General features: G+C 35.4%; 2 protein-coding genes across 5 annotated transcripts; one reads left to right on the forward strand and one right to left on the reverse strand.

The window, feature by feature from the left end:
• Positions 1 to 1,385: 1,385 nt before the first annotated feature.
• LOC107914733 (transcription repressor OFP12) lies at positions 1,386 to 2,525 on the forward strand. The gene has a single exon (XM_016843747.2). It carries the CDS (start codon positions 1,559 to 1,561, stop codon positions 2,159 to 2,161), a length of 603 nt encoding a protein of 200 aa, XP_016699236.2. The 5' UTR covers positions 1,386 to 1,558; the 3' UTR covers positions 2,162 to 2,525.
• A 799-nt stretch (positions 2,526 to 3,324) lies between these two features.
• LOC107914709 (uncharacterized) lies at positions 3,325 to 11,370 on the reverse strand. 4 transcript variants are annotated; one of them, XM_016843720.2, is made up of 8 exons: positions 11,221 to 11,370; positions 8,389 to 11,124; positions 7,563 to 7,698; positions 7,331 to 7,413; positions 6,585 to 6,823; positions 5,832 to 5,918; positions 5,326 to 5,425; positions 3,325 to 4,917 (listed from the first exon to the last, which is right to left on the reverse strand). In XM_016843720.2, the coding sequence occupies exons 2-8, from the start codon at positions 10,939 to 10,941 to the stop codon at positions 3,886 to 3,888; spliced, it is 4,230 nt and encodes a 1,409-aa protein (XP_016699209.2). In that variant the 5' UTR covers positions 10,942 to 11,124; positions 11,221 to 11,370; the 3' UTR covers positions 3,325 to 3,885. The 4 variants fall into 4 exon arrangements, with proteins under 4 accessions (XP_016699209.2, XP_016699217.2, XP_040955750.1 ...); XM_016843728.2 differs by having other exon boundaries at positions 11,226 to 11,369; XM_041099816.1 differs by having other exon boundaries at positions 8,389 to 11,130; positions 11,226 to 11,356.
• Between the last annotated feature and the right edge of the window lie 7,181 nt (positions 11,371 to 18,551).

The following is an 18,551-nucleotide window of genomic DNA, read 5'->3' on the forward strand; positions in this document are numbered from 1 at the left end:
AATAATCACAAAGAAATAAAAACAAAGATAAAAGAAACGAATATGTGTGAATTAGGGTGAAAATATAGGATGATATGATACATACAGTTAACTGAACTGAAGGGGTGGTTGGGGGTGGTTTAGACAGAACCATAAGCAAAACGTTAGTTGGTACTGGTGGTGGAGCTGCTTCTGCTTCTATGCTCCCCCACCATGTGCTACCTATCTCCCTGCTAAGTTCTAATATTGCTTTGCTTCGGTTGGAACATCCCTTTAACTCAACTCATCTCACCTCTCCTTTTCTCTCCTTAATTATATCTAATTTCTTAAATGATATTACACGTTTAAATACATTCAATTTTATCTCTTTTTTTTTAATTTTTATTATAAATATAACAACATTTTATCCACTATTTTTATATTAAAAGATTGAGTAAACTATTAAAATAATCATTTTCATTTACCTTAGGTTACATTTTAGTCACTTATGTTTGAAATGCTCTACCGTTAAGATTTGTACCTCCCAAACGACAGTTCGACGTGATCGTTAAAATGAGTTTTAAATGCCAACGTGGATGTCCAACTAGGATAAGAAAAGTTTAAAATTTTTTATGAAAATAGAATATAAAATTTTACCCTAAAATTCAATTTTCTCCAATTTAAAAAGATGCAACAGTTGGGTTCTTTTTGTTACTATCAAAGAAGAGAAGAGAAGAGCACAACAACAGAAAAAAAAGAAGAAGATAATGGTTGCCCACAATACACAAATCAACAAAGATAAAGCAAGTCATTTTTGTCTGTCACATATGCAGAAAAACATGAAAAGATAGACCACCTTTTTGTAAAAAAAGAAAAAAACCATAATATCTTAACCCAAAACCCATGTAAAGAAAAAAAGAACTCATTACTTACTATAATCTATGATTGGACCCTCCATTGAATCAATCCTTTATTTTTTCGTTTTGAATAAAAAAATCTAACTAATTGATGGAGCACTCAATTTGATTTTTATTGTTTCGATTCAACAAATATGACTATGAAAATAGGCGGTTTTTTCAGTCAAAATGAAAATGAAAATTAAAAGAAAAATGAGACCAATGGTACTTTTTTTGAATTCATGTCGGATTGTCGTTTGGGTGGTAACAAAAAAATAACTAAGTGATTAAAACATAACATAAAACAAATAAAAAAAAGCTATTTTAATAGTTTAACAAATAATAAAATCAATAGATATTTTAAAAGTTAAAACATACAATAATTTAATATATAGTGAAGTGGAGAGTGGAGAGTGGGACCAGAAAAGAAGACAAGTCTTGTGGGGGGAGGTATCTTGTAAAAGTGATAAGATAATAATCATATGCTCATTTGATCCATCGCTTTCTCTCTCTCTCTCTCTTTCTTTTTAATTTTATTTGATAACATGGCTGATTATAAAATTTTATTCGATGAAAATTTGTTCTGTTTTTAGTACAAAAGAAATTATGTTTAGGATAATTAATAGTGGTGATTAATCATTTCATTGTCAAGTATATATATTAATGGAGTTTCTCTTTTTTTTTCCCGTCTCAAACAGATAATTATGCCAACCTCGGTGGGAAAAAACATCAATCTCTGCTTCATCAAGGTCAAATTCCCATTAACGTCCTCCTCCCTGTTAACCGCCTCTGATAACGGCCTTCCACTTCCTTCCTCCGCCGCCACCCCATCATCCCTCCTCTTCTCCCCTTCCAATTCCTTAAGTACCCATTCTTCCTCCCACCCCAACCCAGAGCTTGAATCCCACTCCGAACCCGACATCGCCACCATTTTTGCCTCGCAGCGCTTCTTTTTCACTTCTCCGGGCAGCTCCAACTCCATCATTGAATCAACACCGACGTCAACCGCCGCGAATCAAACATCAAACAAAGGGCACCACCACACAAGGTCGACCGTTAAAGACGGTGTAGCGGTCCCAACTTTGTCTCCGAACCCATATATGGATTTCAGGCAATCCATGCAGGAAATGGTGGAGGCACGTGGCTTAATGGACGTCAAGGCCAACTGGGACAACTTGCATGAACTCCTTTTGTGCTACCTTGCTTTGAACCCCAAAAGCACTCACAAGTATATCGTAGGAGCATTTGCTGATCTTGTTGTTAGCCTAATAGCTAATGCCAGTACCCCACAACGGAGACGTCACTGAGATCACCGGCGGCGGGATTCCACGGCTGTGTATGGAAACACCCGTTTTCTTGCCGATCGGACTTTGATCTTATATATGTTAGGCTTGGAAGTTCGATCATTATATTTAAATTTTAGTATTGTTGATGGCATGCAAATGATATGAATAATTAATTAAGTTTGTACGTCAATTGGAGAAGAAAAGAAAAAGTAAATAGTTACCACTTACCAAGGAATTGTATCAAACTAAATTTGTAAGGTAAATAATTTGGTCACTTGTTTAGATAGAAGCTACACTCAAGATTCAAAGAAATGTCTTGTTTTTTTATTAAATTCTCAAAATAATAAAATTATATAAAAATCGGTGTGATGGATTGCCTGAGCAATCATTGTGTACATACATAGGTCCATCTTGCAACTGGGATTGTTACAGTTTTGAATTAATGATGAATCACATGTCTTTAAGAGTTGTTTTTAGTTATCAAATACATCACAAATCATCCTTTAATACTTGTATCGTAATTGTTCTTTAATTTATTAAGAATCCAGTTTGAGATGCCATAATTGCATCAAACCCAAGATTAATTCAATCCCTTGCAAATTAGGGACCATCAAGAAAAATAAACCCTACAAACAGTGGATTTTGCAAATTTTTTAATTACAATAATTAATCGTTCATAATTATCAACTTGTAAACAGGAGTAGAGGCAAACCCATAAAAATTAAACTAATACAAAAATACCCTATTTTAATAGCAAGATGACCCTTATCTCAACTCCTTTTTAAGTTTCTTTTTATCCTAATAAGTCCATTAAATTTTATTCAGTCATATTTTGACCCAGAATATAACTATATATATGATACTTTGGCCCAATGAAATTACATAATTCCATTTATGGCCCAAAAAAAGGGCATTGTCATTTTAGAATTTTTAATGAAGTATATTTTTATTTCTTCACGAGATTTTTTTTTATTTATCTTTACACAAATAAATATTATTCACGTCATTAGTGATGTGGAATTGTGTCACGTGTCATAATTTCATTCATCCAAAACATATAACAATAAAACTTTCTGACAAAATATTTCAAGTCAACCTAAGAACAAGATATAGTTGAAGAGTCATTTTACTATCAAAGCCTTCACCGCATTTAATTAATTAGAAAGAAAAAAAAACACTAGTACTAGAGCTCAACGATGGAAACTTGCATTCAACAAAGTGCATGAAAAGGCCCAAATATACAAAATGAAGAGAAAAAGGAAAACCTTGATGGCGGGAAGCTACTGTAGAGAATACTATTGCCCTATACTGTACATATAGCTAAAAGAATTACCATTTGCATCCCTAAAGCTTGTCTGCCATGGATCCATCATCCAGGCTCCACATGTTAATTCTTTCCGTAATTCGCATCATCAAAATTTCTATACTAACCATACAGATATCTAGCACCTTAATGAGTAGCTGCTATTCAAAAGAGACATCTGAACTCAACAGGATATAACGGAAAAAGGGAGCTCAATTTAGACAAAAACATCACCTCAGTTTTGCGTGTGATTCACTCCTCACAGATGCACGGTTAAGAGCCACTCCAGAATTAGAATGAGTTAAGAACCATAATAGCGGTCAACTTGAGAACTCAATATGAGGTGCTCAGGAGATTTGGCATTCACCTGAGCCATATTAGTAACTATATTACCTTTTCAGATATCAGACTGTTGCAGTTGATGTTTCTCTGATCATGCATGTTAGTCATGGCAAACCTCAGAACCAGCTGAGACAACCTCTGCGGACTTGCACATGCGCTGCTGCATGTTTTCTCTCTCGGAAGTATCATTGCAAACCTCGTAAGTAATAGAATTTACATCAATTGTAGCCGAGACTTCTCCAGAAGCATCCATCTTGACTCCCTGTCTGGAAGGGCCACTTTTACTGTCATCAGTTGCAACATCATAATGGCCATTTGCAGTATGCTGAGCACCTAGGGTAGTTGATGGAGAAGTTTGGTTGGTTGCTTCTTCGGCAATAGCAAGGCAAATTTTTGCTTCTTCAGACTGAACGACTGTCTTAACAAAATCAGAAACACATTCTACCATCTCTAGTTTAGAATTTTCATGATGCTTGATGCCATTTGCTTCCTCAGACATCTGAACTGTACCATGAAAGCAGTTAGTAACAACATCCTTACCAGCATCCTTTGACACTTGTACAGGAACTGCCACTTCATTGTCAGCATGGACAATATTGTCAGAACCGACATGGTTAGAATCAAGGTTCTGTTTAACAATGCTGTCATCAGTTTTCTCCTCTGAATATATGCTTTGAGAGTCAACTTCCAGCTTGCTTTCTTCAGGTGCTGGAATGAAAGAGGAAGAAACAGTAGCATTCTCTGGAAAATTGACAGTTTCAACCATTACATCAGAAGTACATTTCAAGGTGCATTCAGGAAGCGGCATTGTAGATTCGAAAACAGCAGGTTCATCATTTCTATCATCTGTTTCAGGTGCAGGGCTCTCAGCAGAAACATTCAAATCAAACACAACTGAACACTTCTCTACAGATTTATCGGACACCTCACCCATTATCTGCTCCTCCATAATATGCGTCAGCAATGGTTTCTCTAACATATCTACACCTGGAAAGACCACCATATTCATGTTCCTCATCTTTGGCTTGCTTACAGTTTCTAGTGGTTGGAAACCAAAGACAGAAGTCCATGTTTCCTTCAGTTCCGGGACTGCAGGTATGACCAATTTCTCAACATTCAGGGATCTTAGGGCCTGAAATCAAGGGACAAGAAAAAGAAACATGAAAAACAAAATCAGGGCGGATTACATTAATTAAAATAAAAATAGCCCCATTTGATATCACTCTATTGCTCTATTACTCTTTTCAGGCATGCATACAGATCATTGAATAAACACAGATCATTGAATAAACACCTGTTAACCATGAATTATCCTGTATCACTAGATTGAGGGAAATATCAATATCTGGTTTTCTCTTTTGAAAGAATAATCTAATTCTTAAGTATTTCTCCAAAAAAAAATTGTGGCAGGAAGTGCCATGATATCATACATATAAACTTGAAAATGTCAAAATTTTAAAAATGTAATTAATACTCCAGCAATATAACAAAGAAATACAAATATAAAAATAAAACAAAGAGATCAGTGATTCAGACATACAGATTCAATTGCGCAAAGAAGCCGGCGACACATCCCTTGACGCCTATAAGCATACCGGGTGCCAATGAAAGGCATCTCAGCTAACTGGTTTCCATGGATCCTATTAACCCAATAAGTAAATAATAGTAATCATTAGGAATTAAGGAAACAAGTGCAACAGTTAGGTGAGTGGGCAGGTTTATCAGTTAATGATAGGCAAACCTACAGTAATGGTGATTATGTACCATTAGTTGTATTGAAACAAACTGTAATGTGTTAAATCTTCAATCTCAGTGTATTCACACATAAATGGGCTTCCCGCATTTTGGATTGGGGAATAACTGAACAAAATAGCTTAAAATTTAAACACGTACTAGAAATGAACAGCAGAGGAACAAAAGGATGGTGACCAAGAGTTTTTCCACTTATGGATGCTATCTTATAATCACTCTTCAAATGTGAAGACATTTCCACATATTCTATACTATAATTCACAAAGAACTAAGAACTAAGAACAAAAGTACTACCTGATGGATGCTGCACATATAATCTCATCCCCCCTTTCTAGAATTGCAGAGTAAAAACCACCGTAGTTTAGCCTAGTGAAGTTTGACCTGAGAACAAAAGGAGATTAATAATTCACTTGAAACAAGAATGCGTTGGTTTTATTCAATTTCAGAAGCACAGCAACAATAATTCTGCAGAAAAATCAAATATCACCTCACCATAAATATAGGCATTAGGTTGTCTTTCAAATATTAACTAGCAAATGCCACTCAATCACAAAAGATTAATACATGCCAATCTATAAAATATCATCCTTTAATTTTTTATTTTTTTTTTGTTTGATACCTAAACATTTCATATGGTTATAAACTCTTATAATGTATACATGTCACATTCAGCCAACATTACATATGTTGACAGATTTGATTGTTTTTATCTCCTATCTGCAGTCAGGCAAGGTTAACATTGCACAAGATTCTGCTCAAAAGTTCTAAGCAGTAAGGAAACTGTTATTCAACAAAACATACTTCTTCAGACATATCAAACATTAAATTAAGGATTTTTTAAGAAGGTTAGTACTGATCACATCTTTGTTGCCAAAACCCAAATACGATTACAAAAATAAAGAAGTGCATAGAGCAGCGAGCCAAAAAATCAAACCATACTTTTCACATCATAGTTAGAGGAAAAGTCAACTTCTCTTGAAGAATGTAATCAATTTACGACAGAATGATGCTTCTGAAGTACAAATAGACCAGTTTAGGTGCACATACCAAAAATTATAGACAATATTATGAATCAGATTGATCCCACTTCTGTGGTCAACAAGAGGCAAAAAGCACTCATCCATCACAGATAGTGCAACAGCTAGCTTTGAATTTGATTCAACCTTCTGATATGCTTCACTGAGACAAACATCTGAACTGATATCAAAGCGCTGAACAAGAGTCCATGAGAATCCTTCTGGCAGTTCATGTTTAACCCCAACTAGCATCTGAAGTCTCTCAAACAACTGGAAAAACAACTAAATGATCAACTTCCAAACACAAACACATGCACATGCACATGCGCAAACACAAAATAAAATAAAAAGCAAAAACTTCCCACTTGTTTCTAAAGGGTGCGATGTTCTGGAATTCTATGCAAGTCAGATCATAACATTCGTGCATGTGAGTAGCTCCCAATGAGAGCCAGAGATCAGTTGAATGCACAAAACAGGAACATAGAGCTCCCTTCCCATTCTTGCTAAATGTAGTTCACAAGATGGGATCAACTTAGTGGTTGAGTTCAAAAAACTGAAATACCTCTTAATTGGAAAAAAAAGAAGAAAAGAAACGTCTCTAGTAGATAGAGTTAGGCTCCTGGTTAAGAAACAGAGACAACAACCCTTAAATTTGATAAAGCGAGAACCACAATCAATTCATACCAGCAGACAGCTTAATTGACAGCAACAAATAGCAAGCAAACCACTACAAATTCCCCACAGCAGAATTATATCAATTGCTAACTAAAAGTATACCTCTTTGCATCTCTTCCCACAAAAGAATGCACTACTCGAACCATCATCAAAAGCATCCATTGGCTGAATACATGATTCATGATCTACAAAATGAAGAAACAAAAGGTCCTTCTGAAATGAATGGCATATAATAGCAAGAACAATAACAGGTAAACCAAAATTAAAAATAAAAAGGTCAAGGGGAATCCACAATTGATATATAAACACAACTTGGAACTTGACAGATGCATACATTTTTCTTCACATGAATGACATGTTAGAACTGTAGGATCCGCATCCTCATTTTTGCCCCTTTGATATGTATTTCCAACCATCCCACAATATTTGCAGGTACAGTACACACAATTCCAGTTACCTGAAGGAAATGCCTGTGGCAAAGAAAAGAATATCAGAAAAAAAAGTAGATTAAGCATGATCAAGATGTCAATTTTCACTGAAACTAAAACCTACTTCTTTGTATAACTCCAAAAAGGAAAAACTATTGAAATAGAATTCTCAAACAGGTTTTTGGCTACTTTTCACAAATGATATGTAACGAGAAAGTAACTTCAACACAGAAATTCCTTTTTCCCATCAACAAAGAATTCAGAGCATAAGTTATAATCTAGCTCATTGCCCTATGTTTCAGTCACTCTTTGCTCTTCATTAGCAAGGCCCATGGGAAAAGCAAGGAAAACAAAAGAATGAACTCAAAGATAAATTACAGCCAGACTTCGAGCTGTAAATAAAAGAATTACAGCCAGACTTCAAGCTGTGAATAAAAGAATAACACAATATTGTAGCAGAGGTTGATCTCAATGGATAAAATCTTAACAAGAATATACAGAACTTTATTGCCATCCTTATGCACCCAATCCCATTAATCAAAAGATTTCAGTGTCGGCTAACTTGAATGACAATGTATACCAAAATTATTAACCCTTTTTCCTTTCTTTCATGTGCTCTAGAACTGAAAAACTCATGCAGAGCAATTAAAAGTTGGGAAAGGATGCCAGGTCTGGGTGGGATGATCTAATAAAAGTTAGATACCATATGCATGCAATAAAGACATTACTTACTTCTATATCTAAGCAACTTTGATGGAATGTTGATGGGCAGCTATCACAACAGATCAAGTCACCACCATCACCACAGACACCACAGGTATCGTCATTTGGGTCCTCACCACCAAAATCCACAAAATGGATGCCCTTACGTTCAGACTGCTGTTGTTTGTTCCATGCATCTAATAAGCATTGCAAGAGGGGAAGACCTGTTTCTAAATATATATTCAGAAAAGGTTGATGGGGTTTGCTCCCTGCATGAATTTCAAATTCTGCAATGGTGAAGACAACACTACAACAGTTGCATTGGATGCCATCCCTAGTTATCCTACCAGACTTACTCTCACGAGTTCGTGTTCTTCTTTGAATCAAATATTCCACCTTCCCATTCTGTGGAACAGTGCCTGAATCAATCATCCAAGAAAGCAGAGTTCTCTTTCCATCATATAGGACATAGCCATCATTATCAGATTCAGCTCCATCCATTGAATTACGGACCAACAAGCCATACCGCTTTCTCTTTTGTGTCTGCTGTAACTTATGCTTCCTGCTTGACACATGTGTTCCCCTTTGTAATGCACCATCAGAATTTTCCTCGTAAAGCAAAAGCTTCTCTTTGAGCAGCTTTTGTTTTTTCTTCTTTTTCTCATTCTCCTTCATTTTCCTCTTTTGTTTATTCATTTTCTTTTTAACTTGTCCATCATCATCGCTATCATCATCTTCCCCTTTTGGCTTCTTTTTTCCAACCCTTTTCTTTTGAACTACTCTTTTTAGGATGCTAAGTTCTTCTTCAGGAATTGGAGTAAATATGAAACCATTGGGACAAACCTTAGAGTCACAACCACCATTCTCATAATACCTTTTAAGCACCTTGTATGCCAAGGTAACTGACCAATGCGTCCTTCCTTGAGGATTAACATACACCGCATCATTGTACTCTCTCTTATTCCTAGGCCTGTAATCAATCGTCCAACCTGCTGCTTTCAGCAGATCCACTATTTTGTCTCTCACAGCTTGTTTTGCTTTTGACCTTCTCCGTTTCCCTTCATCCCTTGCTTTCTTTACCTGGTTTTTACTGCCTTCTGCATTTACAGCCTTAGGTCTTGACATTAGTGAAGCCTTTCCATCATTCTTTTCCATATCATCAAATATATCCTTATTAGCAGATAGAAACCTCTTAAGATTTGATTCTTTCCCAATCAGTTTCTTCTCTGACAATGAAGTATCAGCAGACATACTAAACTTTGAACTCCCTCTCAACTTCTTTCTCCCTCTTCTTAGCCCACCCAACTTTTTTCTCCCATCTATAAGCCTACCCTTCAAGCCCTTACCACCACCCTGCAGCTTGGGTGGTCTTCCACGCTTACGGATTATACCTTCCTTTACCTTGCCATTATATTGATCACTCCTATCACAGCCCTGCACTTTAGGTGGTCTTTCACACTTATGATTGACCTCCTCCCTTGACTCACTATCATAGCGATTGCCCTCTCCCATTTCCATATCAACAGGTTTCATCTCAAACCCATCATTGACATCCATCTTGAGTGGCACCTCGTACTTGTGGTTTGCTTCCTTCCTTGTCTCAATATCAGAGTGATAACTCTCCCTTGCTTTAAACTCATCTGCTTCCTTCTCGACCACCTGAGCCTTCTGTCCCTTCACTTGTCTCCCATGCCCACGTTTATGATTTGCCTTATTAATGCCAACATCATCAAACTGATCACTCTCACCTGCTTCCACATTAATTTCATTCTTCTCAAAACCACTATTCTCCAGCACCTTCCTTGGTCTTCCACGCTTGCGCTTTGACTGCCTACTTACATCCCTGTCCACGTGATCGCTTTCCACTGCTTTTATCGTAAATCTTTTCTTTACAGACTTGCCATTGCCTAGTACCTTGGGTGGTCTGCCACGCTTGCGCTTGAGCTCCTTCCTCACTTCACCATCTGGGTAATCATTCTCTCGTACTTGCAGCTGAGGTGTCTTCTTCTCAAACCCATTCTTCTCCAGAAACTTGGGTGGTCTCCCACGCTTACGCTTTCCCATCTTACCCACCTTTCCCTGCACATTCTTCACCTCATCATCCCCCTCCTTAACCACCTCAGTTGTTTTCATTTCAGAAGTATTGCCATCCTCAATTTTATCAACCCTACTCTCAATCTTATCATCTTCAATCACACTCCTAGTCTTCATTGCAGACCTTGACCGTAAAACCCTGCCAGAAAACTGCACTTTACTTTCTAAGCCTTCCTCCTTGACTGTTTTCTTCACACAGTCTTCTTCATCAACTTCATCATCCTCCACCATTCCCTCTTTTTTCCTATCATTCTCATTCAATTCACTAACATTTAGATTACCCACCTGACCATCTTCCCTACATTCTTCAATCTCCTCTTTTTTCTCAAATTCAACCTCTTTCAAAGAACTTGTTAACGGATCATTGTTTAAATCGAGAACCATTAGCTTCAGATCATCCCCTTTATTTCCCTCAACGTCTTGCCTTGGCAAAACCTCACTTTCATCAGGTTTAAACTGCAAGCAACTAGTTTCTAAGCTCCCTCCCATTTCCTACAAAACCCTAGATTCAAGAAGGTTGCTGTTTCTTTTCTTCGCTCACAAAATCATCTCACTGTATTACATATCAACACAAAACAGTAAACAAATCTCATGGGGTTCACTTTGACAATAGCAATTTTCACTGCCCAAACTACCCAACAGGATCTAGAAAAAAACTCTAAAATCCAGACCCTGAAACTTAAAAACCAGGAGAAATCAATAAAATAATTATTTATAAAAAAAAGTGCCAGAGAATCGTATCAAAACCGACAGAGAGTGATCACGAACCTTACCCCAGTGCAGCAGATTGAACGGAATCCTGTCGTCCGACGGCGTCGTACTATACTGTCGAGAGAGAAAGGCAAAGGTCATTCCAATGGCGTTTCAAATCTTTTGGGAAGTATTTATTGGGGGTTTTAGAGAAAGAGAAAGAGAGAATTGGGATTTTGGTTTTTAAGGCCTTTAAGTTAGATGGGTAAGATTGTCTTTTCCAATTGTATATTCATTTTCATTTTCCCTCCATATTTGCGCACAATTTCACTTTCTCCTTAAATTGAAAATTAAAAGTTGTTTTATCCAAAAAAAATTAAAAAAAAGGAAAATCAAAAGTTCTTTCCTTCTTTAAATGGAAAATTCTAATAAAAAACATTTAAAAGAGGTTTCCATACTTTTGAAAGAAAATTAACTATTAGATCCTATTTAGAGGTATCTAAAACATTAAATTGAAAAGGGAAAAAAATGATAAATCTACTATAAATAAAAAGAATAAAAGAATTAAAGAGAAGTAAATTTAATAGTGATTAAGGCAGAAGTGTTCTAGAATATTCCCTTTCTCTGTTTATAAGTGGTAGTGGTGGTGCTAGCGATAGTGGGAGGGGTGGCGACTATGCCACAAAAAAAGGGTCACATGAGAGAAGAGGATCCCTCAGGCGAAACAGATGAAAAGATGGTTTCTTGAGCTACCCCGAACATATTGTTCAAGGATACCTGGACAAATAAAGGAAAGGCAAATATGGAAAAAGATTATATCAAATTTTTTGAAGGTGATGCAATCACAAGCATAAAGATTGGTATCCCTGTAATTAAGTTATCAGAAATGGTCTATAAATTGGTTGGTGAAAGTATGTCTAAGTTCATCATTATCGAACTCCTTGGTAGGCAAATTGGCTTCGGTGCTTTACATAGCAAAACTATAGCTTTAGAAAGTTTATCAACCTTTTCAGTTATGGACTTGGATAACAATTATTATATGGCTAGGTTTCGACCCACTGATTATTATACTAAGGTGTTAATAGGGGGTCATGGGTAATATTCAAACAATATCTCACGGTTCAACCATGGACACCTAGTTTTAGCACTTCTCAAGAGTATCCCCATTTGGGTTAGAAAAGCTAGTCAATCAAGGGAAATGTTTCGACTTTGGAAAATCGGGTGGCCAATCTCGAAGAATCTATGGGGGATGTGAGGGAGACACTCGAGGGAATTGAGGGATGCATTACAGAGTTGAACTTGATGGAAGAGCAACTTAGTAAATTTGTGTTAGAGTCTTTCGGTTCCAATCTGGAAAGGATGTGAGAGATGCTCGATCCCACTATGGATAAGCTAACAGTAAGGGATGGTGGCTTCAAAGCCACGGTGATGGCTTTGAAGGAGGAAACAATGGTCATGAAGAAAGCTTTGAACACGAGAATTGGGGAGCTTGAAGGAGAGCTTGTTATGTATCAAGCTATCGTGAGTAAAGGAGTGTTGCGTGCAACACTAAACCGAGAAATAGATGTCCCTAAACTGAAGAAGTTTAAGGGGGCAAGGTTTGTGAGAGATGTGGACAACTTCATGTGGGAGATAGAGTAATACTTCTGTGCCATATGCATCAAGGACAATAATGCCAAGGTAAATATTGGTGCTAGATATTTTACTGATTTTGCTCTTTTATGGTGGTAGCGAAGGTCCACAGGTGAAAGGTGTGGTTAGGCCACAACTGAGACTTAGGTGGAGTTTTGAAAAGAATTCAATGGGCAGTTTTACTTAGAATATGTCGAGGATGAGGCTCGAGCTAAGTTACGTTGGCTTACGCAACAAGACACGGTTAGAGATTATGTGCGAGAGTTCAGCGAACTCATGCTCCAATTTTTCACTTTAGGTGATGAGGCATTTTTCTCCTTTATGGATGGGCTGAAGCCATGGGTAAAGCAAGAGTTGCAACACTGTAGAGTCAAGGAACTTACCAAATTCATAACCATAGCAAAGTCCTTAATTGAGCTTGTAATGAAGAAAGACAAGTTCGAGACTTTCAAGCCTAAGGAGAAGGGCAATCATAGGGGAGATGGACTTGTGAAAAATGACAATGGTGGCAATAGTGACAATGGGAAACCACTTAATAGGAAATGGAGACCCAATAATTATTTGAGGGACAAAAAGAATGAAAAGAAGCCAAATACAGTTCTTCTTATGTAGTGGGTCACATAGGGTACGAGATTACCCATAATGATCCATGCTATCCACGATCGTTAAAGAAGATGAAGTGGAGCTTAACGAGGAAAATATGTTGAGGCTTGGAGTAATGACACTCAATTCTGCTAAAACGAAGAGGGATTACAAGCAGAAAAGGTTGATGTTTGTGGATATCAACATTGCAGGATGAAGGATAAGTGCTCTTGTCGATACATGAGCATTTGATTTGTTCATATCAAAGAAAGTCATAGGTAAACTTGATATCTTGGTTAGCAAATCAATTAAGAAAACCAAGGTAGTAAATTCCAAATAGGTCTAAACTGTGGAAGTAGCATAAGGAGCTAACCTACAATTTTGGAGGTAATTCATTTAGATGATGATGACTTCGTGTTTGGCTTGAATTTTCTTAACCGGATTAATTCTCTTTAGGTTCTATTTACCGATTATATATAAATATTAGATACTCATCAACGACAATGCGTAGTGTTTGCGAGTCGTGATGAAAAAGGTGGAACCAAGATACTGTTGACAATCCAACTAGCTAAGGATATTCATTATGGTGAGAACATCGAATTGGTAGATCAGAATGCTAAGGAGACCCTATTGGAAATCCTAGAGGTACGACAAACTGATATAGAGTCTGTTGAGTTATCAGTAGGGATACCACCTATGAGAAAGGTGGGTTATACATCAGACTTTGGGGAAAAGTTGTAAACTCTTAACCCGTATTCATCGTTGGAATAGGGTTTCGAAACATTATTGAATAAACGAAACCAAAATCATTCATTTTTAAACATTTCAATAAATATAACATAATCCATTATTATACATGCATATTGTCCCTTATTCGAGCCCTCAATGCCTTAGAATCATTTTAGAAATGATTCATGACTAAATCAGGAACATTTGAAACATTGAGGAAAAAGTTAGAAAATTCAACTGTAGAGGTCACACGGCCGTGTCTCAGCCCGTGTCCGTGCCCATGTAACTCTCTGACTTGGGTCACATGGCCAAGCCACACGCTTGTGTGTCAGGCTGTGTAACTCTCGAAATGGCCTCACACACTCATGTACCAAGCCGTGTGCTAGTTGGCTTGCTTCCTAAGCATTCAACAGACAACACACGGCCATGTTGCCCAGTCGTGTATCTCACACGGCCAAGTCACACGCCCATGTGTCAGGCCATGTGGATCTAAAATGTACCTTAAATAACAAGTTTACCAATTCCTACTTGCTTGGACATTAAGCAACTCAAAAGCCAATCATTTAACCTATTCAAAATACGATCATACATACTCAAAGCATGCCAAAACAATCATCTTAGGTGCCTAACCAATGTACCCTCGTTGGTACCACATTTTATATCATCAAAACATATCATCAATTCATCATTCAAATCAATATTTTAAGCATACCAATTCTGATACGAGTCTCAAAGGCCCAACCCAAGCCCAAACAAGAAGACAAACCATGCTTACTTGAAATCAGGCCAAATTGTCAAAGTGACCCAATTTGTGAAGTTTTATTTTTTTTAAATACTTAGTTTAAATTTTAAGTAAATATTCAGTCCAAGAGGCCCAATTAAAAGCCCTTGGCCTAATTTCCATTTAAAATTAAAATAATTAGGAGTTTGTTTAGTTTTAGTTTTCTAATTAGATTAGGAAAATATTTGAAAAGCCTATATAAAGGCTTGGCCAGCCACCGTGTTAGATACTTCTCAATTATATCAAAAATTTCAGATTTGTTTAAGTGCAGAATACTCTTTGAGTTTTTTCTCCAAGAATTCTCTCTTGAGTTTTCTTTAGAAGTTGTTTTAACAATCTTTTGATTGTGGGAGCCATCTTCAGCCTTCTTCTTGCCATTGATATTCTTTGGAGGGGAGATTAGAGCCGTTTGAAGGGAGTTGTGAGATCTTTCGGGATTTCAAGGCTTCTTAGGACTTTTCTTTTATTTGCTTGCTGTCAATTTCTTTTCTTTATTTCTGCTTGTGCCGAATCTTTATCTAATTTATTTGCTGTTCTTATTATGTTTCCAGCCTTTTTCTATCTTAAAGAATCAGCCAAAAATCCCCAATTTCTAGGATTCTTGCTGATTCATTCATACTCTTTTTGGGTGAAATTAGATTGCCGAAATTTGGAGAAAACTATCTTGGTGTTCAATTGGGCAGAATCGCAATCTCCTTTAGGGTTTCAAGAACCCTTATTAACACTTATTTCTATTCTCAATTTGATTCTTTGCTGATTTGGGAATTTTATTTCAGATCTGGAAATTTAAAGTTCTAATCTTTTAATTTTCTGTTTCGTTTTAGATCTGATTGTTTAGAGCTTTCGTAGGAGTTTCCCGTGACTTGGCAACTCGATCTTGGTCCACGCGCATTGGTTCCAAAATACACCTAATTTATAACTACTTAAAACATCAAACTTAAGTTCACATACACCTAACAAGCATTGGTTCCAAAATAACGAGCCAATTTATGGCTTTAAACACAAACATATATTTATATACTCAAACCAACATTATACTTATAACTAAATTTATAATCCATTTCACAAAATAATTATCAACTAAGGCATCTTAGGTACATGCCATTACAAAAAGTAACATCACCACACTTGATATCGAGATTGTTGTTGGATGTTGAGTCGGCAATCAAAAGAGAAGTACCTAACTTGTGCACGGAAAACAAAACCGTACGCTGAGTAACACTCAGTGATATTTTTATAATCTGAACAATTAAAGACATAATGATACCTAAATGCTCAAATTGAATTATACAATCACACTATTGTCTAAGCTTACAATTACAATATATCATCATTTCAAATTCATGCATATCATCATATCATTTTATACTATGCTCAATCTTTACATGTTTTCATACTTAATTGTTTATAACAAATATCTCAATTCACATCACTTGCTATATAAATAGTTTTTCACATATCAATCCACATTTCTTTATACAATGGCATTATTCATTCCATATTCAAGTAATGAGTACATAACTCATATATTCCATTTGATCACAACATATTTCATTTTTCATTTTTCAATCCACTATTTCATTTCAAATTCACATATCATGCCATTTCAATATCAATTATAGAACTTTATTATTTATTTACCCCTATTAACACGACTTGGACTCGGACTCAGACAGATACATGGATCCAACCAACACACTAGTTTGGTACCCAGTGCCTCATTGGATAAATTCGAAGTATTAACTGCACCCAGTGCTATATAAATTGACATCTAGTGTCTCATCAGTTAAATCGAAGTAAATTGGCACCCAGTGCCTCATCGACTCGAAGTCGAAGAAATCTTTGAACTCTTCCTATCCTATGGCATGCCATCTATATCCGACTTAGCCCGAAATAGTTAATAGGGTTCCATTTCACTTTCAAATATATAACCAATGTCAAATTTTCATATAAGCATATTATCACATATACACATATATTCAATTCAATCTTATAAATTCAATCTATTTCAGTTGACTATGAATCCAATTCAATTATAAAACACAATAGTTCTCACCTCCAATACTTACCATATGTAATAAATCAAAATGTAATAATTTATGATTTAGTTCGGATTATAGAAACACAAACCGTGGATTTCGAGCTATTCGACGTCGATTTTATCCTTCCCCTTTTTAGTTGAGGATTCTGGTACGAAGTTGGCTACAAAATTAAAACAATTAAAATACATTAATACTACATAAATCAATTCCACGTTGAATATTTCAATTTTTACTCAATATTTGCTTAAATTTCAATTTAGGCCCTAAAGCATAACTAATTTTTAATCTTCACATTAAATTCTATATTTTCATACTTATTTCAATTTAAACTAAATTTAGCTCCCTATTTTCAATTATACCCTTAAAATTTGAAATTTTTCATAATTTAGTCCCTATTACTCAAAATTTATAATTTAATCTACAACTTAGTCCTTTTTCTATTTCTAACTTAAAAATCTAAAAATTTAATTTCTAATACTAAAACTATTCAACAATAACAACATCTAAAATCTTAATCAATGCTAAAATTTCAACATGGGTCGGGTTAGGGGTGTTCAGTCGGTTAACCGACCTGAAATAACATTAACCGACCTTTCAAAATTTTTAGCCGTTAACTGAACCGAAATTTTTTCGGTTAATTCAGTCGGTTAACCAAATTAACCAAAAATTATATTTTTTTTATTTTCGGTTAAAAATTAACCAAATTAACCGAATTACCCGAATTAACCAAAAATTACCCAAATTAACTTAATTAACCGAATTACCCAAATTACTCGAATTAACCGAATTGAATCACTATATAATTAAAAATATTACATAATTCTTTGAATCACTAACATTACATAAGTCTTGAAATTAAATTATTTTTATTTATTAAATTATTTGTAATTTTTATGATTTGATTGGGTTGGGTTGAATAATTGGGTTTGGATTGGGTTTAGGTGAATAGTGGGCCTATTTATATATTATAATTTTCTTTATTAATTTTTCGGTTAAATCAAAAAAATTCTATTAACCGACCAGTTTCGAACCGAATTAACCGTTAACCGAAAAATCAAAAAATAATTAACCAACCCCCGGCCGAAAAAATTCGATTAACCAACTGATTAACCGAATTCGGTTGGTTAACCGAATTTTTTTTATTTTACCCAAATTTTGCACAGCCCTAGATCAAGTAGTTCTAAACACCGGGATTCCAAAAATATAAAAATTACAAGAAAATAAATTAAATTGACTAACCAATTGAAGTTGAAACTTATAAATCCCTAAAGTGTCGTCATTCACCCTTCTTCTTTCTTTCTATTTTTTTTTCTTTTCTTTCTTCTTTTTCTTTCAATTTGCATGCCACCACTTTCTTTTTATTATTTCTTTTATTTTGTTTTTATCATATATTATATATATATATTAAAGTTAATGTAATGTAATCATATATAATATATATTATACATAACATTAATAACTTAACTCATGACCGGCTACACTATATTTAATTATTGGTTTTATTGCTATTTTAGTCCTTTTAATTAATTCCAAACTATAATTCAACTTTTAACTTTTACGCGATTTAGTCCTTATACTTTAACAACTCATAATTTCACAAAATTCACTTAATCAAAATCTAATTGACTACACAACTAACTTCG

This window comes from Gossypium hirsutum, chromosome D08, assembly GCF_007990345.1.
Source record: "Gossypium hirsutum isolate 1008001.06 chromosome D08, Gossypium_hirsutum_v2.1, whole genome shotgun sequence".
Taxonomy (NCBI): Eukaryota; Viridiplantae; Streptophyta; class Magnoliopsida; order Malvales; family Malvaceae; genus Gossypium; species Gossypium hirsutum.

What these genes read in the sequence shown, in the direction of transcription:
- LOC107914733 (XM_016843747.2), top strand. Translation starts at nt 1,559, where the DNA reads ATGCCAACCTCGGTGGGAAAAAACATCAATCTCTGCTTCATCAAGGTC.
- LOC107914709 (XM_016843720.2), bottom strand. Translation starts at nt 10,941, where the DNA reads ATGGGAGGGAGCTTAGAAACTAGTTGCTTGCAGTTTAAACCTGATGAA. An exon ending in GTGGGAAGAGATGCAAAGAG is followed by an intron (nt 6,824 to 7,330) that starts GTATACTTTTAG and finishes TTGTTTTTCCAG; the next exon opens with TTGTTTGAGAGACTTCAGAT. An exon ending in ATATGTGCAGCATCCATCAG is followed by an intron (nt 5,426 to 5,831) that starts GTAGTACTTTTG and finishes TTGGGTTAATAG; the next exon opens with GATCCATGGAAACCAGTTAG.